The sequence below is a fragment of the Chiloscyllium punctatum genome, chromosome 1 (assembly GCF_047496795.1).
Source record: "Chiloscyllium punctatum isolate Juve2018m chromosome 1, sChiPun1.3, whole genome shotgun sequence".
NCBI lineage: Eukaryota > Metazoa > Chordata > Chondrichthyes > Orectolobiformes > Hemiscylliidae > Chiloscyllium > Chiloscyllium punctatum.
In genome coordinates, this window is record NC_092739.1 from 74973899 (window position 1) to 74998723 (window position 24825).

The window sequence follows — 24825 nt, forward strand, 5'->3', positions numbered from 1 at the left end:
GATGAATAGCAAAGGTCTCTTCCATAGGTTGAGGAGTTCAAAACTAGGGGTATGTTTTTAAGGTGAGAGGAGGAAGATTTAAAAGGAACCGGAGGGGCAATATTTTGATACAGAGGGCGGTTCACAAGTAAAATGAACTGCCAGAGGAAGTGGTCAATATAAGTACAATTTCAAAGTGTAAAAGACATTTGGACACATACATGAATAGGAAAGGTTTAGAGGGATATGGGCCAAAGACAGGCAAGTGGGACTAGTTTAGTTTGGGAAACTTAATCAGCACGGACAAGTTGGACCAAAGGTCCGTTGCCATTCTGTGTGACTCGACAACACTGATTCTATGATTACACAAGAACAAAAATTACCAAGACACAAAACACATCAATCCAGACTGAATGTTCTTTACAGGTAGTACGTTACATTCATATTAATTGCTTTATTAAATTATTTCTACATGCAACCAATATTATGACAGCGTAATTTGTGAACTTAATGCCAGTAGAAACCAATCATTCCTTTTCAATTTTTGCTAGCGTTGCTCCACCAACTGTTACCAGTCATACATTGTGATTAACAATGTTTGTCAAATGTCTACACAAATTAAAGGAGATCACTTGAGTTATCTAGTAAGCTTAACTCAGAGACAGCCAGCTGCAAAATACAATCTTCCAACTACTTTGTGTTACGAATCCAGATCTGTGATTATTTGTATTCGTATAGCACTAAGGAAAAGGATTTCAACATATTTCACAGATTGTTAATGACAAAATTTCTAAACACATGAGTAGATATTGGTATAGTCTTGCCAAAGATAGGTTTCAAAAGAGTCATGTTTTAACAAATAAACAGAGATGCAGAATTGTTTGGAACAGTGCTTCCCAAACTATAGGTCACAACTTCAGTTGTGAATCAGGAACAGGGATTGGGGTCACAGCTCGCTCTCTTCCATGACTGAACCCCACACCAAGGTCCAAGTGGTGTCTAGTTCTGCTTTGGCCCTGCCCATCCATCAGTCTCAGGACTTTTTCCCCCCCTTTTTCTTAAGATCACATAAATTCACGAGCCATGAACATTCGAACGTATGGCCACTAATACTGATGGAAAGGAAATCAGAGAGCCAAGAATTCGTGAAATTGATTTGTCATGAAAAAAATCAAACTTATCAAAATGCCATTTTTCTTAGAGTTCATTGCAAATGCTTTCACCCAATCCGGTAGCATGCAAAATGACTTACAAAAGACATATATCAAATAAATTTTACCATGAAAGTATCAAACATATTGTAAAGTTGCCAACATTATAAAGCAGCCCCTTGTATTCTTATTTTGCTAACAATATTTTTGTGTTCACAATTTGTTGCTTTTGAAGATTTTTTTAAATAGTTTCATTTCAATTCAAGTGACCTTGAGTCACTACTGCAAAATAAAGCTTAGCTATTGGCCCAAGAACGACCAGTACAAAGTTTACAGAACTGCAGTTTTTGCGAACCATTTCACTTGTAACATTAACAATATTCAACAACACATCAACTGCGTATTCTGGGCACAACACCTTGCTTATCAATAAGGGAAGTTCAAACATATTTTACACCAAAACTCAAAGTGGTTACCCACATTTCAAAGTTAATTGTGACTTGATGCAAATGTGAATTTTTCATGGAATAATAGAAAACTGTTTTGAAAATGTCTTCTTGTACGTGGCAAAATGTGTCATGAGCAAAATAGAAGCCCTGCAAAAGAAACACTTTACTAACATTTTTTTTCCTTTGATTCCCAGTTCACTCAAAAGTGTGCCACAAATGAAGTTGTAGCAAATAATCCATGCTAAATGCAAGACAGAACTTGTAGTATCATTTCTAGTTTGCATTTGTCATAAAAATTTATTGAATACTAATGATAGAGCTTATAACAGTGGAGAAAAAGGCTTTTCAGTCCATCATGTCCATGCCAGTCATCAAACACCAATCTATTCTAATCCCATTTCCCAGAACTTGGTCCATAGTCAAGTATGTTATAGTGTTTCAAATGGTTCATCTAAATACTTCTTAAAAGTTCCTGCCTCTACCCCGCTTTTAGGCAATGAGTTTCACATGCCTCTCAAGGCGAAAAACATTTTATTTCCAAATTCCTCTAAATTTTCTGATCCTTACCTTAAAACTATGCCCTCTTGTTACTGAACCCTCTACAAAGGGGAAAGGTTTCGGTCTACCTGCACTGTCCATGACCCTCGGAACTTTGTACATCTCATTGAGATCACCCCTCAGCCTTTTCTATTCCAAGGAAAATAATTACAACTATCCAGTCTCATTTCATGGCAGAATCACTCTAGCCCACGCAATCTCCTGCTGAATTTCTTCTGTATCCTTTCGCGTGCAAACACATCATTCCTATAGTGTGACGACCAATACTCCAGCTGTGGCCAACTAACATTATATACAGCTCTGTCATTAGCTCCTTGCTCTTGTATTCAATGCTTTCAGGGGCAAATATTCCAAATTCTTTCTTAACCACCTTATCAATCTGCCCAGGTGCCTTCAAGGATACACAGATCTATCAGGAGGGAACAGGGGCAAGAGTTGGGCCTTCAGAGGTTAGGTGGAGAAAGATGAACGTCAGGATGTCAGGCTGGGAGTTTGAAGGTTGGGATGGGGCAGTGGGGGATCTTCCTGCAACACCTTCAGCTTTGAAATGTTGGTACCCTGATTGGTTAAATCAGTGATGCAGGACCATGCAACCTTCACATGTCCCGCTCCTCAGTGGATCTCCCAGTACTGGGGTGAGTGACTGGAGGGGCCTGCTTGCTCAGTATAGGTGTGACAGTCAAGAGAATGCATGTGTGCATGACTCGAGATTGCCTGTGGATTTGAGTGAGAGAGAGGTTGGGGCGGGGGGGGGGGTTGCACGTGGATAACTGAATGAGTCAAGATAGCACTAAACAAAAAAAGCCCCAAAGAACTGCAGATGCTGGAAATCAATACAAAACCAAATATTGCTGGAAGTACTCAGCAGATTTGACATCACCTGTGGAGAGAAGGCAGGGTTAACATTTCAGGTCCAGTGACATTTCATCAGAATGGACCTTTCGTCTGAAGCTGTTCTGAAGAAGGGTCACTGAACCCTGAATACTCACTCTACTTTCTCTCCACGAGTTAAGGTGGTGCTTGGGTGGGTAGGTGACTGCAAGGAAAATTCATAATAAAACAAGTGACAAGTGACTGACTGGAAAGGGTAGGTAACTATTTGCCAGTGAACATAAAATAAATATTTAGACCAAAATGTGTCTTTGTCTTTCCAATCACTGTTTATCAGGAGCAGATAACATCTATAAATGATCTGACCAGACAAGCACACAGTTTAAGCAGCATATCATTCCATGTGTGTGCCACAGCTTGACAATGTAATTCAATACCTTATTGGCTTTTTGATAGTGAATTTATTGGACATGTTTGGTATAGAGAACAGGTCACACAGGTTTCTTTCCCATCAATCCTTCATTATCTCCAGCAATTTAAAGAAGCAGGTTATCTACTTTACCTTCCCATGTGCATAATTTAGATCTGTCTCCATGAAATGTTATCTTGCATCATTGTGTAAACTTAGGTTTCTTGTTTAACTTGTTCTATATTTGACTTTCTCTTTTACTTTCATAGTCTTTGGTATCATTTGTCGTTTTGATCATTTTGACTTTCATTCCAGCTCATTTACATACATTCAAAACAGCAGTGGTCATGATTTGACATCCTGAATCTTCCCATTCAGTTCTTTCTCAAGTCTGACATAACCTTCACAATGAATGCACATTGTTCTCTACCCAGAGCTCACTTTGGTTCAGATCTGACTTTTCAAAAATGTTTTGTATGGAATTATAATAACAGGAAATGCAAACCAGTTCATAGACACTTGCATTGTTCCCTTCGGTTTTTACTTTATCAACTAGTTAGAGAGGTCTGTGCATCTTTCAGTTGCACTTAAATCATTAATAATACCTTTAAATATGTAACATTTTACCACCAGATTGTCCAATATTCATCAATGCAATAGTTATCTATAAATGAACGAACATATGATTCTTAATCCTTGTGCTGCTTTCACCAGTTTGCACTCATACTTCGATCCAAAATTGCAGCAACAGGTCTGATCACAGCACTTGGCAAGTTCAGCCTGACATCTTTCAACTTATTCTGAACTGCTTTACTTCTAATTACTTATTGTTGCTCCAAGGACTAAATATATGATGTTTCATAACATCCTTACAATTATTTTCCAACTCATGTTTAGCATGTTCGATAACAAATATTGTAGAGACATTTCCCCCAGCCCCCACTGTATGCAAGATATAATATATGCTCATATTTAACTCTAATGTTAGTATTTCATCTATTCATAAATTTTAAATGGCTGTTTGTCAGTTTGTCTTTGAATCAACTGGACCTACATATCTAACATTACTTATTAATCAAGTGCTCTTATCTTACTTTCAAGCAGACTTCCAGACACCCACAATACTCTGGGTGAAAGATTCTTTCCTGAAATTCCTGATTCTTTCCTGTTTCTTCCCTTAAAACTGTACCTCCTGGTTTTTGACCCCTTCATTAAAGGGGAAAAGGCTATTTTCTTACCTTTAATTATCATTATTATTGCTAGTGTTGACTGACTCAGTTTGCCAATTCAACAAAATTATAAAATGAAAATTGACTTTTCCTTCACCCCATGCTTTAAATTCCATAGTCACTATCTGGTTGAAATCATTTACTAATGGCATACAAAGGATAGGATGTGACGGTGTCATTCAGTACAGTATTTCAGACAAATCTCACACTGATCTCCCCTCCTAGTTTATTGTATTACTTAACGATTACTCCTGCATCCTCAGCTAAGCTTTTTGACCTTTTAGAGACAAATGAACAAATTGCCTCTGTCGTTCTCAGTCAGAGCAGCAGCAGGAGAGAAGCCAAGTGGAGCAAACCTGGAGATGAATGGCAGCAGTGGAGCTGCCAAATAAAAACCTGAGGACTGGGAGCCTGGATCAAGCTCAGTCAGAGCAGGAGAGCAGCAGTTCGAGCTCAGTCAGAGCAGTAGTGGGAGGGGAGTGAATTGCAGCAAACTCAACCAAATCCAGAGGTACAGCTCTTCAGCTGACATCAGTGTTCAAAAGGTGATGCAGGCAAGAGGACTGGCTGCTTTCGAGACAGAGTAAGTAGTACAAGGAGGGAGAGAGCGTATAACATCCTTAGTTTTGCAGAGTTTTTGTTGAGACGGTGGAGAAGGTAGGCTGCAGGAATAAGAGAGCATGAGTGAGCAAGAGAGAGAAAAAAAAAGAGAAATAGATATCTGACTTGATGAGCAATGGGTACAATTGAGTAATTTGTAATTTGAATAATTTATTGCTCGTAGCTTGTAAAGTTCACAATGAGGGAGAACTCTGCCCCATGAAATGCTCCTCCTGCAATGTGTGGAAAATTAGGGACAAATCTGGTGTCCACACTAACTCCAAATACAGGTGGTGTGTCCAGCTGCAACTCCTTATTGACCACATCGAGTGGCTAGAAATGCAGATGGACTTACTGCAGTGCAGAACAGCAGGACAATGTGGAGAGCATGTTTAGTGAGCTGCTCACACCACAAATAATGGCCACGCAGGCAGAAAAGCATTTGGTGACCAAGATAAGTGTGCAGGAAAAATAGGAATCCCTGTGGCTATCCCTCTTCAGACAGCTATTCTGTATTGGATTCTGTTTAGGTGGGTGGAGGGTGGGGCCAGAGAGAGAGACAGAGACAGAGACAGAGACAGAGACAGAGACAGAGAGACAGAGACAGAGAGACAGAGACAGAGAGACAGAGACAGAGAGACAGAGACAGAGAGACAGAGACAGAGAGACAGAGACAGAGAGACAGAGAGACAGAGACACAGAGACAGAGAGACAGAGAGACAGAGACAGAGAGACAGAGAGAGAGACAGAGAGAGAGACAGAGAGAGAGACAGAGAGAGAGACAGAGAGAGAGACAGAGAGAGAGACAGAGAGAGAGACAGAGAGAGAGACAGACAGAGAGACAGACAGAGAGACAGACAGAGAGACAGACAGAGAGAGAGACAGAGAGAGAGACAGAGAGAGAGACAGAGAGAGAGACAGAGAGAGAGACAGAGAGAGAGAGAGAGAGACAGAGAGAGAGACAGAGAGACAAACAGACAGAGGCAGGGACAGAGAGAGACTCTCAGGGGAAAGCTGCAACAGTCAACATAAGTCGGCTCTACTGCACACCAAAGTATGAGAAAGATTGGGAGAGCTTTGCTGAGAGGGAACTCAATTGTAAAACGAACTGACAGGCAGTTCTGTAGCAGCAAATAAGACTCTGAAATGGTATGTTGCCTCCCTTGTGCCAGGGTCAGGAATGTCTCAAAGCGGCTGAAGCACATTATAAAGTGGGGGAGGGGGAGTTATGCCGTCATGGTACATCAGCACCAATGATATGGGTAAATAAAATGAGGTCCTGCAAAGGAATTGAGAGCGTAAATTGTAGATTAAAGAGGAGCACGATGAAGGTTGTAATCTCTACATTTCTGTTATGCTGAATAGGACTAGGAAGCTAGGATATTGTAGGAGGGAGAGCTTTAGATTTTTGGACCTTTGAGATGTCCTTGAAGGTGGTGAGACCTGTACAAGCTGAATGGCTTGTACCTGAACTGGAATGGGTCAACATTCCTGCTAGGAGGTTTTAAACCAATTCGGCAGGGGAATGGGGCACAGATGAGATGTAAATTCAGGAGCAAAATCCAAACAGATATAGAAAGAATACTAAGATAGTCCAATAGGCCAAAAAGACATGTTCATGATCAAGTATATGGTAGGTCCGGTTAGCTAGTCTATACATATTTGAATGCAAGGAGCTGTCTGGAAAGACAAATGAACTAAGAGCACATGGGAATATGATACTTTTGTATTCACGGAAAGAAGCAAGGGCAAGACTGGCAGCTCAACATTCCAGGGAAGAGAATTTCAGGTGTGACAAGAGAGGTCGGACATTGCATTATTGATAAAGGAAACCATCACTGCAGTCATGAGAAAGGATATTTTAGAAGGTTCTTCAAATGAGGTCGTCTGGATAAAATTAAAAAAGCTATGATGTGGAGGTGCCAGTGTTGGGCTGAGGTGGACAGAGTTAAACATCACACAACACCAGGTTAAAGTCCAAAAGGTTTATTTGGAAGTATAAGCTTTTGGAGTACTGCTCCTTCATCAGGGTCGCTAGATTACAAAATTATGAGAGGCATAGACAGAGTAGATCATATGAATCTTGCCCAAGCCATTCAAGTCTAGGACTAGAGGACACAAATTTAAGGTAAGTATTTTACAGGAGATCTAACAAAGAATTTTGCAACCAGAAGGTGGTTGATACATGGAACGCATAGCCTAAGAGGGTAATGGAGGAAAGTACTCACAATATTTAAGAAGCATCTGGGTGAGTATTTAAAAGACTTGAGTATTATCATCCCCAAATTTTAAACTTGTGGAACTCTCAAATTCATTAACTTTGTTCCAGTATTTATTATGCAGAGTGTCAAGGTCGCGTTTCAGCCGGTCTATTACATACACTGGGCATACATCCTCTGTCCAATACTGGACAATTGAAAGATTCTGCCACCAATACATAGCATCAAAGGACTGAAATTTCTTGCAACTAATACAATGCTCTCTTTTTGAACAATAGCCAAATCACAACATTATTTGATCTTGTTCTAAATCTTCAGTTTCATAGTTAGCTTAGAAAATTCTATTGTACGATTTGACACAGTTTATAGCAGAATAGTACATTGAGGTGTGATTCAACCATTGACTGATTTAAGTCCCCAAATTCTATTCACTTCTTATAATTGATGAGAGCACTTCTCTCCTCCATTCTCAGTTAAAATTCTCCTTTCGTACAATTGTCTCTATCTAAAATATCCTGCAAGCACATTAACATTGTGTCCTCCACTTTCTATCATTTGCATGTGAGTGCTGCTGGAAAGGAATGCTTTTCAAAGAAGTTTTGCTTCGTGCTTCTGACATTTGTTCTACAAGTGTGTGTTTACCTTCAAACTTCATTTCATCAAAACCAGAAGTCTGACTAAATTCGATATTTTGTTTTGCACAGTTCAGTAACTTAATAATCCTCAAATGCTGGGGAACAAACTGTTTATCCTGCTTTAGTATGATAACAGAAGAGCCAAGATCTTACCGATTTCTTCTTTAGTAAAGAATACACACAGGGAGAAAGTGAGGACTGCAGATGCTGAAGGTCAGAGTCAAGGAGCGTGGTGCTGGAAAAGCACAGACAGTCAGGCAGCATCCGAGGAGCAGGAGAATAGACATTTCATGCATTCCTACCTGACGTCGATGGTGGGCAAGTTGTTGGAGGGAATCCTGAGGGTCAGGATGTACATGTATTTGGAAAGGCAAGGACTGATTAGGGATAGTCAACATGGCTTTGTGCAGGGGAAATCATGTCCCACAAACTTGATTGAGTTTTTTGAAGAAGTAACAAAGAGGACTGATGAGGGCAGAGGGGTAGATGTGATCTATACGGACTTCAGTAAGGCATTCGACAAGGTTCCCCATGGGAGACTGATTAGCAAAGGCTAGATCTCATTGCATACAGGGAGAACTAGCCATGTCGTTACAGAACTCAAAAGTAGAAGACAGAGGGTGGTGGTGGAGGGTTGTTTTTCAGACTGGAGGCCTATGACCACAGGAGTGCCACAAGGATCGGTGTTGGGTCCACTACTTTTTGTCATTTACATAAATAATTTGAATGTGAGCATAAGAGGTACAGTTAGGAAGTTTGCAGATGACACCAAAATTGGAGGTGTAGTGGACAGCGAAGAGGGTTACCTCAGATAACAACAGGATCTTGACCACATGGGTCAATGGGCTGAGAAGTGGTAGATGGAGTTTAATTCAGATAAATGTGAGGTGCTGGATTTTGGGAAAGCAAATCTTAGCAGGACTTATACACTTAATGGTAAGGTCCTAGGGAGTGTTGCTGAACAAAGAGACCTTGGAGTGCAGGTTCATAGCTCCTTGAAAATGGAGTTGCAGGTAGATAGAAGAATGAATGTGGTGTTTGGTATGCTTTCCTTTATTGGTCAGAGTATTGAGTACAGGAGTTGGGAGATCATGTTGCGGCTGTATAGGACATTGGTTAGGCCACTGTTGGAATACTGCGTGCAATTCTGGTCTCCTTCCTATTGGAAAGATGTTGTGAAAATTGAAAGGGTTCAGAGAAGAGTTACAAGGATGTTGCCAGGGTTAGAGGATTTGAGCTATAGGGAGAGGTTGAACAGGCTGGGGCTGTTTTCCCTGGAGCGTAGGAGGCTGAGGGGTGATCTCAGAGGTTTACAAAATTATGGGGGGAATGGATAGGGTAAATAGGCAAAGTCTTTTCCCTGGGGTTGGGGAGTCCAGAACTAGAGGGCATAGGGTTAGGGTGAGAGGGGAAAGATATAAAAGAGACCTAAGGGGTCTCTTTTCCACACAGAGGGTGGTACGTGTATGGTATGAGCTGCCAGAGGAAGTGGTGGAGGCTGGTACAATTGCAACATTTAAGAGACACCTGAATGGGTATATGAATAGGAAAGGTTTTGAGGGATATGGGCTGGGTGCTGGTAGGTGGGACTAGATTGGGTTGGGATATCTGGTTGACATGGATGGGTTGGACTGAAGGGTCTGTTTCCATGCTGTACATCTCTATGACTCTATGATGAAGAGCTTATGCTTGAAACGTCAACTCTCCTGCTCCTCAGATGCTGCCTGTCTGGCTATGCTTTTCAATAGGAATGAATAATCAATCCCCAAAATTTGGGATTTTGTTTCTTTCATTTTTCTGACATTTTCTCCAAACCACTCTTTGGTTCAAATAATACTTAGCGTTCAACCTTTGATTCACAAACAGCTAACCATTCTTTGCTGCCACTGCTAAACAAATGACAAGTCCAGATATACATTTCCCTACTCAGAGTTTATTTTCTACAAAGCACGTATCTGATGGTGTACAAGATTGTCCAGGTATCGCCTGGACACAAAGACAGAACAATTCCAAAAAGGCTGATTACCACCTCATCATTCCGCTCCAAATCATTAGTAAAAAGATGGAATGTGTCATCCACAATGTTATCAAGTAGTATTTTGCTTAGCAATAATCCAATGACATTTAGCTCAGTTTCCACCAGTGCCACTCAGCTCCTGACCCCATTCCAGGCTTAGTTCAAATACAGACAAAAGAGCTGAATTCAAGAGGTGAGGCAAGAGTGACTTGCCCTTGACATCCAAGTCACATTTGACCAAGCATGGCACTATGGAGCCCCAGCAAATCTGGAGTCAATGGGAATCAGGGGTATAACTTGGCACTGGCAGGAGTCTTACCTGGCACAAAGGAAGATGACTGTGGTTGCTGAAGATCAGTCATCCAATTGCAAGGACACCTCAGGAGTTCAAATTTCTCAGGCCTAAACAGCTTCAGCTGCTTCAATACCTTTCCTTGCATTGTAAGATTAGAAGTAGGGATGTTTGCGCAATATTCAGTACCATCCTGGATTCCTCAGATTATGAAGAACTTCATGTCTAAATGCAGAAATACCTGGACAATATAGATGCTTGGACTGACAAGTGGCAAGTGACATTTGCAGCACAAAAGTACCTAGACAATGATCATCTCAAACATGAAAGAAGCTAACCATCACCCTTGACTTTTAACGGCATTATTACTATCACTGAAACCCCCACTACCAACATCCTGAGGGTTACCAATTACCAGAAACTGAACTGGACAAGTCATATAAATACAAGAGCAGTTGAGAGGTTAGGAATCCAACAGCAAGTCACTCACCTCATAACTCTCCAAAACCTGTCCATCATCTATCTACAAAGCACAAGACAGGTGTGTGATGGAATACTCCCCACTTGCCTGGATGGATATAGCTCCAACACAGGTGAAACATGACACCACCCAAGACAAAGCAGCATGCTTGACTCAGACCACATTCAAAATATCCACTTCCCCTACGATTTATCCTCTTTAGCAGCAATGTGTACTATCTACAAGCCTCAGGACATTACAGGGATTTCTCCCCACCAGAGTAAAACAATAAGCACTTTGATGCTAGAAACGGACCTTGGTGTCAAGTGATTCATTTAGCCATTTGCCCAACAATTTGTTGTTCCAAGCAGGGTATGAGAAGCGTGGACCACTGACAGGACAAAAGAGACCAGATTATCTGACTGTCCTGTATTCATAGTGAGCGAAAATGACAACTGGTTGAATGTCCTCTTATCGTGTCATATCCGAACCTTGAGAGCAGTATCACAGGGTGGTAGGTAGCAGAGTGGTAAGTGACTCAACTCACAGGCCACCTCGAGGGATAGATTGATGTAGAGCCAAGGTGAACAATCTCTTAGGTGATTAAGTAAACTGGAAGACACTTCAAGTTTGGCTTTGAAGGAAAGGTAGAAGACATCTGAGTGTAGTCATCTGCATAGTAGGACTTAACTGAAACAGATGGACTAATTTGATCTGGTGAATTTCCCTATATAGGAGGACACAGGCAGGATCCAAGCCATGCCTGGGGGGTGGGGAGTGGTACTGGACTGCTGAAATCTGCCCTCTTGCTAATCTGCTAATCCTACAAAAGAAATAGGCAATGAAAAGATGACCATGGTAGAAAAGAAATTAGATTGGGGACCGAAGGGTGATCTCACATAATTCAAAGCAGGAAAACATAAGCAGTTAACTGGCCAAATGATTAAAATGAACTGGAACCCAATGAACCTACACACCATACAAAAAGAGTGCTGAAAAAAAAGGAACAGAAAGACAAAGGAGAAACAGCCATAAATGTCAGTACTTCAAGCTCATGTGGAATTATGCGTAAATCAATTAATAAAGAAACAATAGATCGCCAAAATAATGTCAGCCAGACAAGTATTACTCTTGAGCCAAGCCATGTCTCCCCAAGAGAATGGTAGAGATGAAACTGAATGGTAAAAGACAAGAAAGGTAAAGGTTGGTTTCCAATTCTTTAGGCCTACATAGAATTAACAAAACAAGTGCTGGAATCGAGAAAGGCAGAACTAGAGTTCACACGAGATAAGAGGTGGACAGGGGACTGCATTGTTTCATTACACCTGAAAACATAGTAAGGTGATGGATAATTAAGAGAGAAATTCTTCAAGCAGCAGGAATTTATCACAACCAACACGTGCTGAGGTAAACTCCACATCATGACTGTGTACTATAGCTGATGGTTCTGACATGTAAATAATTGGATGTAAAACTATTTGTATATCTCACTCTCACTACAAGTAAAGGATAAACAAAATTAAATATTGAGATTGGAAGAAAAATGTTCAAAAGTTGTAAGGGGGGAGCTAGCGAGACCAACCTTTGTGTTTGATCAAGGTAATAAGTCCTTTCTATGAACATGAACAGGTGCAAAGTTTTTGAGTGTCTGTAGTCTCTAAACTAAATGGTCTGGTGTATCTATTTCCATTAGTTTGCTGTTAAACGCTATCTTGTGTCATTTATGCATTTTCTTTCCCTGGATACTTTCAGTTTGTGTACAAAATATATGCAGAGTGGTTTATCAAATAACAGTTTAAAAAAGGCATCTAAAAGAAAGAACAAAGGATGTCATTGCCTGGATTCAAACAGAAATGTTTGACCTCTGATTTAAAGGTGTTCATTGGACTGTAAATCTCTCCAGGACTCAATAATGAAATAGGAAGGCAACTAGTTGAATTTGCAAAATTGGTTGAGAGGAAGTGATGCCCAGCACAAGAGAGAGAGCAAGCCCTTAGGGAGCTCACGATGGCAGCAAATGTAGGCCCAGAGTGTGGTGACTTCAATGTCAGTGAGCCCATCAGCACAAGACTCAAGACAGTGGCAGCACTACTGGCATTGAAGATGGCAGTGACAGCAGAACAGCTTCTGCGATCGGCAAAGGTGACATCTGACATGCAATGCAGAGGTTATCTAGAGCAGTCATCCAGCTTAAATTCAATATCACCAATGTAAAGGTGACCATATCGTGAGCAGCAATCTCATAGACTAGATTGAAAAGGAATACAAGTGACCAGAATTGGAATTAGGATGTTGGGCTTCAGCTTTGATAGCCAGAATTGGTAGTATGGTGGATCAACTGGGTTATTGGTTACTTTGGAGACAGCATAGTAGGCTCAACGTGGTATTCCTGGAGTGCAGTAGTGGCAATGGCAGCCCCAGAGCAGGACTCCTGGAAAGGACAGTGATGCAGAGGCTTTGGTATGTCCAAAGAGCATTGTGGAGACATCCCCATGTCAAGCAGAGCACAAGGGAGGAAGATGAACTCTGCTTTTAGTTACATACTAATCTATCTTAATATATTCTGTAGCTCAAAATGGTGTCAGAGCATAGTGACATATTCCACTTTTCACTATATTTATTTCTAAGTACAAGTGACAATAAATCACTCAATTAAATTCAATTCAGTTCAATTAACAGTGCTGAGTTGCAGAAAACGTTTGGCAACAAACAAATTTATAATAACGTGTCCTAACATCAATTAAGGTTCACATGTATTCGAGTGAAAAGGAAGATTAAATGACAATACCCAACTGATTGCTTTCTGTTGATGACGACAAATTGCATAATTTTGCATACTTTTATATAATTGTTCATTTTTGTTACGACTCTGGGAATAGTGGGGTTTTATTTATAGCATGGTACCATAGTGAGGTATGACAGTATATACTGATGTTGAAGAAAGACTATAAGGAGGACATGCTATCCTCAGTTAACTTGGAAGTTAACAAAAGGGAACATGTTGACAAAAGGCAGAAAATGCTGCAAAGGTTAGCAGTGGGTCAGAAAATTGGGATACTTTAAGAAACCAAAAAGAGTGCTTATATACAAGGGAAAACTAGCAAGAAAGACAAACTGTCAGAGCTTCAAAAGTACATAAGGAAAAAAAGGTAACAAAAGTGAGCTCTGATCAATTATGGGATAAGAATATGGCAACAAGGAATAGCAGAGATTTTAAAACAAACAGCCTTCTAGTGGCACAGTCATAATGTCCATACCTGTGGACCAAGTGACCTGTGTTCAAGTCCCACATGCTCCGGAGGTGCATAATACCATCTCTGAACAGGTTGATTAGTAAAGAAAATAATTTGTTGTTACAAAAATGAGACTTTGTATCTATCTTCATTATAATTGGAAAAATTGAGATATAGAGGGAAAGAATTTTATAGAAAATATAGAAAAAGCAGGATTAAATCTCCTCAATCTGACGGCCTGCATCCAAGGGTCTTAAAGAAAATGTCTACAGAGACAGACAGTCAATGTAGTGATTATAAACTTCCAAAGTACAAATATGAGATACTGCAAATGCTGGAAATCTAAAATAGAAATACAAAGTGCCAGAGAAAAGCAACAGTTCTGGCAGCAGCTATAGTCAGATAAACAGAATTAATGTTTAATGTGTGTAAGAACTCTTCATCATAACTGAAAGCAGCTAGAAAATGGTGTTTTTTTAAATGTTGTGAACAGAGGGGGAAGAGAAGCTAGTGGAATAAATGGTGAAGGTGCCCAGATCAAAAGACAGCAAACTGCTCACGGTGGTAAAGGAGTGAGAGAGATTTAGAAATGGTGTAAATGATACAAGCGTGAAGGAAGAAGGAGTCTGCTATTTTCAGAGCAAAAATGAGACACTGTGTGAAACCAGGGGGTGGAGTAATTAAAATAGATGACATTTGTCATTCTCTGAAGCTGTGGAAGTCTAGAGGCTGTAAAGTACCAAAGTGAAAAATGACGAGTTGTTCCGTCAGCTTGTGTTGAATTTCAATGCAGTAGTGGAGCTGGCCCAGGACAAAAATGTCAGTGTGAGAGCGGTGGGGTTTAATGAAATGACAAGCAATTGGAAGATCAGGGTTATTTTGACACGCAGTGCAGAGGTACTCTGTAACAGTCATTCAGCTTACATGCAATATCACCAATGTAAGGGAAACCACATTGTGAGCAGCGATCTAGCAGATTAGATTGAAAGAAATAGCGTACAAGTAAAATACTGCTTCACCCAGAAGTAGTATTTGGTGCCTTCAACAAGGAGGAGGGAGAAAGTGAGTCTTATTTTTAATTGTAAGGGAATATGCTGTGGTGGGGTGAAGAAGTGTTCGAAGAGATGGAGTGGACCAAGGTGTCATGGAGGGAATTATTCCTATGAAATGCTGAAAGCGGAGGGGAAGATGTGATTTGTACTTGTGCCCTGTTGGAAGGGGGCAAAAATGGTGGGGAATGTGGAGACTGGTGGGTGGAAAGTGAGGACAAGAGGAATCCTGTTGTTTTTCCAGTAAGAAGAAGGAGATGAAATGTGGACAGATTGTGGGAGATGGTTCGGGCACAGTTGGAGGTTCTTGTCAACCATGGAGGAGTGGAATCCTTGGCTGAAGAACAGGTAGGATACGTCGGAGGCATCATCACAAAAGATGGAACAAAGACCAAGATACTGGGCAAATGGAATTGAATCCTGGCAAAAAAGCAGGTTGCAAGGAAACATATCCTGTCAGTGAGTTTATAGTGAGTACTGGTGGACAGTCTATTCTCATATGTGGAGACAGTGAAGTCAGGGAAAGGAAGAGTTTGAGATGAATCAGATAAAGCAGAAAGCAGGATGGAATTGAAAACAAAACTGATGATTTTTTTCCAATTCTGAACAAGAATAGGAAGCAGCTGCAATGACGTCACTGATGCACCAGAAAGTGAGACGTGGGTAAGCCCTCAGCCCTCTATTCAGGAAAAGACAAAGCATCTAAAAAAATCATGAAAATATGTGGGAGAGACTGAACAAAGATGGGAAAATAAGAGTCAGGACCAGAAGAAATAAGTTGGGTAGAAACAGGCTGAAACAATGGGTATGCCAAGGGGTCCATTTAGGAATTTTGGGAAGGAGGTGGACGCGAGCTCTTTGAGGGTGGAGGACTACAAGATGGGAAACTGTGGAGGGGAGATCTCCATAGGAGATGAGGTCAATGATAGTCCAAGAAATAACAGATTTATGTTCAATGGTGCGGTCACAATCCAAGGGAAGATGGAAGGAAGTGTCCTAGAGAGTTGATGCTCAGCCTTTGCAAGTCAGAGGCTGACATGTCAAACGACAACACCACCACCCTCAGCACATTTATAACAAAGTTATAGTCAGACCTGAGAGAATGGAACGTCGCAGGTTTCGATTGAATCAGGTTAGACTGGTGGAGGCAATTTCAAAGATCCTGTGCATAGGTTCACTGATCGATTCTGAATGAAAGCTATCAAATTTGATTGAGATCCAATGTTAAATGTCCCATATCTCATGCTAGGATCTTTGGAGATTCCTGTGTATTTTGCATTCAGCCTAGGTTGAAATTATGGATCCTTCCAATGAGTAATCATCTGTCCAAAGCAGGATTAATACTTTAGATAGTTATATATGCTGACAATTGGACCATGTACTACTTAGACATATCTGAAAAGCTAAGTTTGATTGTCTACACACAGCAACCTTAAGGGAAAAAAACAAAACAAATCAATCCACTCCCGCCCCTTGAAGCCAACACAACAATCCTCACAGACATTTTAAAGTTATGCTAATATACAATAATTTTTTCATAGGTTCTAGTCAAATTGGTAAGACATGCAGAGAAGAGCCAAAAGAATAATCCTATTGTGAATGGTTTAATTATGAAAAAAAAATCTGTAAAACTGCAAATGTTTCAGCCCTAACAGACATTTGAGAACTGATATAAAAAGTATAAGAGCATTTTTGTTTAAAAATCCAGAACATCATTTCCATTTACATTGTGAGGGGAAAAGGCGAAAGCTTCAAACTAATCAAACAGAAACTGAAATTAAGAAGTTGTTCTTTGCAGCAAAAATTACCAATATATAAAATAGACTTATTTAAAGCTGTGCAGTTGAAAACCCTGTAATTATTTACAAAATACCTGAATGCTAAATTAAGGAAATGAATAATGTCAGTTCAATCTGGATAAATGGACTAAACTGAGCCAAATGTACCAAATCACCCAAGTCCAATAAAATTATGTCACACTAATAACAAGCAAGTGAATAGACAATGTGTAGCAAATAAATTCTTAAAATGAACACATATAAACAGATGGAAATAAGTATTCAGATTTTTTTAACCAAATTAATTCTTTTCACTTCAGGAACAATGTTGACGTTATCAGAAAGGAAACTGAATAGTTTGCATATAATGGTCATCTGTTGTAAATAAGCCTCATTAAAACTGTTTTGTCCTCACACCTGACACCAAGCTTTATTCAATTTACATAAATGTGCTCATGCAATATCCATTGTAAGCTCAGTTATTCATAACCTACCTATTTTAAAACTGATGTACAACATGTGGACAAATTGTTACAGTTCAAAGGAAAAACAAACTTAATGCTTGCCTCGTTCAGATTTTGATCAGCCTGCATTTCAGTGCTTTAAAGATAAACGGATGTAAAACTACTTGGTTTAAAAAAGCACCCTTGACTGAAATTATTTTATTCCAAAACTAATATGTCGAAAATGATCAAAAAATCCTGAATGCACCAAGCAGTCCTCTGAAATTTCCCTATACTCAATTTGTGAATTCCCAAAACAAACATTCAACTCAGGCAGGTCCAGAAGTTTTCACCATGCAATTTGCTGCCATTCTTCAAATTTATACAAAGTTCACTAACTAATTAAAAACTAATCTCACCTCAGGACGACCATCATAGTATGTTAATCTTGATTTGGTCAAAACAAACAATCTTTCTTTGTAGTTGAGTGGAGAAGTCCGTTTCTTCTGTTGTGATCTTTTAATTAAGGTCTCTTCAAGAATTGGATCTGCATTCATCTCTTCCCAAAATCCTTGTCGCATCTCACCAGTGAGCAGAAGGGCCCACTACACCTGAAATAATTTTTAAAATTAACTTTTCACTACAGGGTCTTCATATTTAAACCAAAACAAACCAGTACTATTTTAAGTGTTGATTTGCTACTCATGATCCATGACTAATGCAAAAGAAATGTTAATGCAATCTTGTTTATGTGTTGATAATCTGCTCTTCTAGTGAAAAGCATCCTTAAGATGTATCAATCCATTTAAAATGTAATTGATAACTGCAAAAACCATTATGTAATACTTAATTGTCTTAAACAATAAAAAGGTATAATTTAAAATGCATTAATAGATTACAAACTTACAAACGTAAATAAGTCTTCTGAAATAAAAACAGAAAATGGAGGTGAGACAGGTTCTCGGTTCACAGACATTGTAACAACATTTCAAGTTGATGAATTGACAAAATCATTTCTATTTGGTTTCAGGTTTCTAGCACCCACTCAATTTTATTTTCATTTTATTACTTGTCATCTTTGCAGTGTCTGTTGCAGTAAATAAGCTGACATATTGAACAGCAGGACAAGGAATTTGATGGAGAAAACAATCTCATCATGGTCCATAATGCTCCAGAATTTTTATTCATCAATATATTACAACAAACTCAATGGCAATGCAAGGAGAAGGTTATAATGCATGTCTTGCCAAAGTTATGACTTAAGCAAAGGGCAAAAGATGATGAATAATCACAACCAAATCTAATCCTTGGGACTGATTCTAACCTCTTCCCTGGTAACTGTCTGAAACAAATATGACCCTCACATTAAGGACAATTTGGCCTTGATCTTAAAACGAATTACACCAGGTGGATCACTTTGCTCAACCAAGATTAGAAATGACAACAGCATACACAGCCTTATTAACCCTGCAATGTTCTCAATATTAGCATCTAGCACTAGTGTCAAACTGGGAGATCCTACAAACAACTCAAGCAAGGCCTGGCACTGTCATACTCACAGAATCATTACTTACAGACAATGTTCCAGGCACTCCACAACCATTTGTGGATATGTTCAGTCCCACCAGCAAGTCAGACACACCACAAGTGGCAGTGATACAATGGCAAACAGTTAGAAGGGTTTGCTCCAAGTCCTCAACACCCTCTGGGCCCCTAAAAGTCTCATGACATCGGGTCAACACAATAACGGTGGCGAAGGGCACAGAGTATACTCTGGGCCATGGATTTCAATGTTCATCACCAAAAATAGTTTGGCAGCATCATTACCATCTAGCTGGCCAAATCCTGAAGACTCATGTTGCACCTGTGCAGGACATTGGTGAGGCCACTTTTAGAATACCGGGTACAATTCTAGTCACTCTTCTATAAAAAGAATGTTGTTGAACTCGAGACAGGCATAGAAAAGATTTACAAGGATGTTGCTGGGACTGGAGGGTGAGTTATAGGGAAGGCTGAATAGGCTGGGACTTCTTATCCTGGGAGGGTCAGAGCTTATGGAGATTTATAAAATCGTGAAGGGCATAGATCAGATGAAAAGCCAAGGTATTTTTTCCCAGGGTGGGGGGTTGCAAAATTAGTGGGCTTCGGTTTAAGGTGAGAGTGGAAAGATTTGAAAAGGATCTGAGGGGTAACCTTTTCATGCAGAGGGTAGTGAGTGTATGGATCAAGCTGCCAGAGATACAATTTCAACATTTAAAAGCGATCTGGATGGGTAGATGAACAGGAAAAGTTGAGAGGGACTAGGTCAGATTGGGATGTCCGGTCAGCTTGAACGAGGACTGAAGGGTCTGTTTCTGGGCTATATGACTCTATGTCCACATCTGTTCTGCTAGGTGTTAGGCAAGTAGCAATAGTGTTTAGCCATTCATGGCCTGACATATTCCCTACTCAACCATTACTGTAAAGGGACAGGAATCAACCCGAGTTCAATGAACAGTAAGGAAGGCACATCCAGTGCAGAACCAACACAATGAAGTGTCAATGTCGTGATGCTACCACACAAACACTGCTGGGCATGCAAGTAGTTAAGCAACATGCCTTTGATAAAACTAAGCAATATATAGGGTGAATTTGATGTTAGGAAGGCATTCAGCTGTGTGAGATATCACTTCTGGGTAGAAAAATAGACAACATTTGAATGATTTTCTCATCAGGATTATAATACTATCAAGAAAATAAATGTAAATAAAGACAATTAACATACAAATTGTAGTCAATATAAAGTGTAGCAGATACAAGAAAGTGTGACCTCACAGACATGTGCAAAAACATATCATATGCCACTAATTTCAGCCAAAGTCTTCAAAGCTCTTAACTACGACAGGTAGAATTCCAACGCAATTTCTTTAAGAATTAGCCACTATTCCACACTGAATAGCAGATCCTAAACATCCATGTTCCAAGGGCGTAGTCTTCACGAAAATGGCACAATTTTTCAGTTTGCTCAGATCTACTCACAACGATAACATTAATCCACAGAAACAGCTTTGGCCAAACCTCCAGCAATGTTCTTCTGCACTGATGGGGTCGGGGGGGGGGGGGGGGGGGGGGGGGGGGGGGTGGTGGTGGTGGTGGTATCTGCCCCCAATTAATCTGGGTTATAAGATACACAAAAGACACTATCCCATGATAAGTCACTTCTAAGTGGCGAGTGCTATCAAGCACCTGAGCAGAAGCCAATACAGGCACCTCCCAATACTGCTTCCGGTCAGGTTACCTCCACTCACTCCATCACATATGCCTCTGCCATCTCCTGCTGATTAGGTTTTGACTACAGTGGCATCAAGAAGCCTCACCAAAAGTCAAGTAATGGGAATCAGACAGAAATTGGTTGGGGTCAATTGCAACACAAAAGGAAGAGGATGCAGTTGTTAGAGCTTTTTATTAGCACTGGGACATCAATAGAGTGTAGTGCTCTAGACCCAACAAATGTTTTCACCAATGATCTGTCTTTCATAAGCTCAGAACTAGAAAATGCACCAACATTATTTGTAACTCCACAGGTATTGAAGCAGTCCATATCCAGCAAGACTTGGGACAGCATTCAGGAGGTTGGAATACTGCACCATGGAAGTCATCTCCTGGTTCTTGTCTGTCCACAATCTACAAAGCACAAATCAGTAGCATGATGGAATACTCTCCACTTGTATGAATAATAAAACTCCACTTATAACACTCAACAATGTAGTGCTCTTGATCAGCACCCCATCCACCAACTTCAAACTCAATGTCTCCAACAGCCACGGCTCACAGAACTGTGTCCCATCAACTAAATGCACTGCAGCAACTCCTCAAGTCTCTTTCAACTGCAACATCCAAAACCTTGACATCTAAAATGACAAGAACTGAAGATAAACAGGAACACCAGCTCCTATTAGTTCCCCTCCAACAAGATCCTGACTTGAAGCTACATTATCCTTTGTTTGCCATTGCTGGGTCAAATTCAAATAATCCATCCAGAAATGTTATATTTTCCATGACCTTCACTATGCAAAATGGTCACAGACTGAAACCACAATCAGCCAAGTATTATTACATAGCATGACGAGAGGAACGTAGAAACAATAATTCTTGAAAGTCTATTACATCCCCAATTATTTTCAACATACAGCATAAACATGAATTTATTAAAACAATGTACTGAATAGCATTTGTATTCCCATTGTGAAAACCAGTTATATTCAACAAATCTTTCACTTTTATTTATTAGTAAAATCTATTTAAGAAAAGGTGTTTGAGTCAATTAAATTTGCTCAGATTGGAAAGGGAAGAAGTGATATCTGACAAGGAAAGCTAATGATACCTAATTACATTGCATTGAAAGACCAATACATGTGGTATTTTATTGATAAATATTTGTACAAGAGTAAAGAATTATTTTTTTCAAAACTGATTAGCTCAAATTACAATTCTATCCATAGATTCAGGCACTCCATCAAAAAAAAACTCTTTCCTTTCTTAACTACCTTTCACAAAAAAAGGCATCACAAATCATTTGACAGGAAAATAAATTTTGGTCTTTAGGTACAATTGCCCAAACAATTTGTGCATTTTAAAAGGTACACAAATATTAGTGACATATTTAACCAGATAATTAATCACTATTTCAGAAATCTGCCAAAGGCCCCGAGACTACAGCTTCCAAACCCACCACCACTTCCATAGAGAAGGACAAGCCCAGCACACAAGGGAACACCACCACCACTACCACCTGCAAGTTCCCCTCCAAATCCACCATCTGGACTTGGAAATAGATCACCCATTCCTTCATTATTGCAAGGTCAAAATCCTAGAAATTCCTTCTTTCAGGGTCTACTTACAGCACATGGACTACAGTGGTTTAAGAAGGCAGCCCACTATCACCTTCTCACAGGCAGGCAATAAATGCTGATCCAGCCAGTGACACCCATGTCACATGTGTGAATGATAGAAAAGTATGTCAATACCATCTCTGAAATAGTGAACATCTTGAGACAAGCATCCCAACCACAGTTTGATACTGAGGCACATAAGAAATCTTAAGATTGAAAGAGGTAGGTTTTAAGGAAGGCCTAAGGGAACATCCAGTAAGTTTGAGAGCAAGAATTCTGCAACTTAGAGCTGAAGCAAGTGAAGGAATGGTAACCAAATGAAAAAAAACATTTTGGTGGAAAGCAGAGATCTCAAGTGGTTACGGACTTCGAAGAGCAAAGCAATTTGCAACTTGAAAACAAACTTGAAAATGTTAAACTCAAGGTTGAAATTTTTTTGATACATAACATTGGACACAGCACTGTGATAACTCCTCTACTCTTTTCTGCATATTGCATTGCTACATGACCTTTTGTTTCCCCCTCAATTTAATATTTATCCAGACAATAATGATGTATTTATACAAAACATCAGCTAAGTCATATTTAAGGATATTATGTACTGAATTGGATACCAGTTTAAAGGACTTATTTTAATTTGGAACTCTAATTTAATAAATAGGAATATTTATTAGCTTAAAATCATACAATGACCAAAAAAAGCATTCTTTTGAAAATCAAAAGAGAAACTCCCATATTACTGGTTAACAGAACAGTAATCAGGTTAGTTGGTGTGATTTAAATAACAACCACATAGCTCTAATAACCTTGTAAAAATTCTGCACTTAAATATTTATATCCAGGGCATAGACAATGGTCAAAACTGAAAGCATTACTCATGAGAAAACCGGAAAAATATTTAAAGCAGAATAAAGTGCAGTGCATTCCATCAAAAATCTAGCAGCAGCAGGATGGGTCAAAAAATCTGTGTGTTGGTAAACTTTTATTCTACTGTTTGTGGGACAGGGAGTGTGTAAAATGGCTGCTATATTTGACAACTCGAAGTAACTCATTTTGAGATACCTGACAGATGCAACATAAATTCTTATTCATTCCTTTTTTAATATCAAACTTGCTCATTTGTTCTCCTTAGATGGTAACTGATTACATCCCAGCTCAGCATTATTTGAAGTCATTCAATTTGCTGAAGCATGTTCTAAAATATAAGGAAATGTATAAAGTGCTGTTTTACTTGAAAGCGACTTTTTCTATATTTAGCAAGTTTTTTTTTAAATCTACTCTAACAACCAAAATAAAACTCTGGATAAATAGTACCTTGAGTAGCAATACTAACTTAAACACAAGTACTTAAATACAGAATGAAGGGTGGCGAGACAGAAGCTACCCGCGAATGTAGCAAATAGCGAATATGCCGGTACTGCCTGCAAACCCTGAGGATTACAGAATATGTCTAAGAATTTGGGTGACTGTCGTTTACACCGCATTCGCTGCTTTGTTGTCTTCCCGTTCTCTTGAAATGTTGCTGATCGTAGAAATCACTTTTTAAAGCATTTTCTATGCCTTTCACATTTTCTCTCTTCGGCATTAAAAAAAAAAGCACCATTTAGAAAACGGTTGTTTCGTTACAGAAATAAACAACAAATTAGGTGGCTCTCTCTCCACAAACGCTACTCCCTCTTATCAGTTCATAGCTAACATTGGTAAAACAATTCCTACGAAAGGGAGGGGGAGAGAAACAAAAAAGAGGTAGCTCCGCTCGAAAACGCTGTAGCCTTTAAAACAAACTCAAATCGGCCAGGGAAAAGTACAACTCACCGATAATTCTAACTCAACAGTGGGGTCAATTCGCAAAGTGAGTATGGAACAGGGGGAATATAAATGTTCACTTCCTGCATTGCAGCACACGCACCAATCCTCCTTTCATAATCTGTTTTCAGTGCCCAGCCAACTTCAAGACAAACTCTCCTACGGCCATGTATGTTAACTTTAACAATAAAAAACAAAGAGAGCGAGCTCCTTCCCTTGTCGCGGTTTGCTGAACCAAAACCTTTAGCTGGGGGAGCTGAGTCAGACCGCCTGGCGCAGACTCACCATGTCCACAGATACACTTGTCTCCCGGGGACAATCAGCCCTCGCGCTGTGCAGGTGTTTGGGGGGGTTCGGCTGCACTCGCGCTCCCCTTCACCTGCCTTGGCAGCCGCAGCAGTAACCCCCTCCGGCCTCGCCTCACACCAATTGCCACTAATCCGCTTTCTGGGTGCACTCCAACCGGACGGTTCAACACCCCCAGCCGCCGATACACATCGACAGTTTCAGCAAACACCACAAAGCGACAAAACATGCGCAACCCGGCAGAGCACCCTGGGACAGACAGTTCTTGGAAGGCTCTGCAGAAAGAGAAAAAAAAGCAGAAATTCAACAGTTCAGTTCCCTCTGGAAATTCTGATTTCAAATAAAATATTTAAGTCATTGCGTAAAAGGAAGCGGATCGCAAGAATATACTGTGTTGGTTATAACTCTCTATGTAGAACTCATTGTATCGTCATCGGAACCACCAGATCGCTCTTCCAATCTTTCTATGTCGGTAAACCCCCTGAAATATTCCCACATTCCTTGGTAACA

At 39.9% G+C, this 24825-nt stretch overlaps 1 protein-coding gene across 4 annotated transcripts in view; it reads right to left on the reverse strand.

The window, feature by feature from the left end:
• The window catches only part of tec (tec protein tyrosine kinase), a 143400-nt gene extending 118843 nt beyond the window's left edge, over positions 1-24557 (reverse strand). For 3 of the 4 annotated variants that reach the window (XM_072568897.1, XM_072568886.1, XM_072568868.1), the window contains exons 1-2: positions 24295-24557; positions 17752-17943 (exon numbers count right to left, since the gene is read on the reverse strand). In XM_072568897.1, coding sequence (XP_072424998.1) covers positions 17752-17913 — 162 coding nt within the window. In that variant the 5' untranslated portion in view covers positions 17914-17943; positions 24295-24557. Of the gene's footprint in view, positions 1-17751; positions 17944-24018; positions 24206-24294 lie in introns of those variants that run through there. The other variant, XM_072568878.1, reaches the window with a different exon arrangement.
• Between the last annotated feature and the right edge of the window lie 268 nt (positions 24558-24825).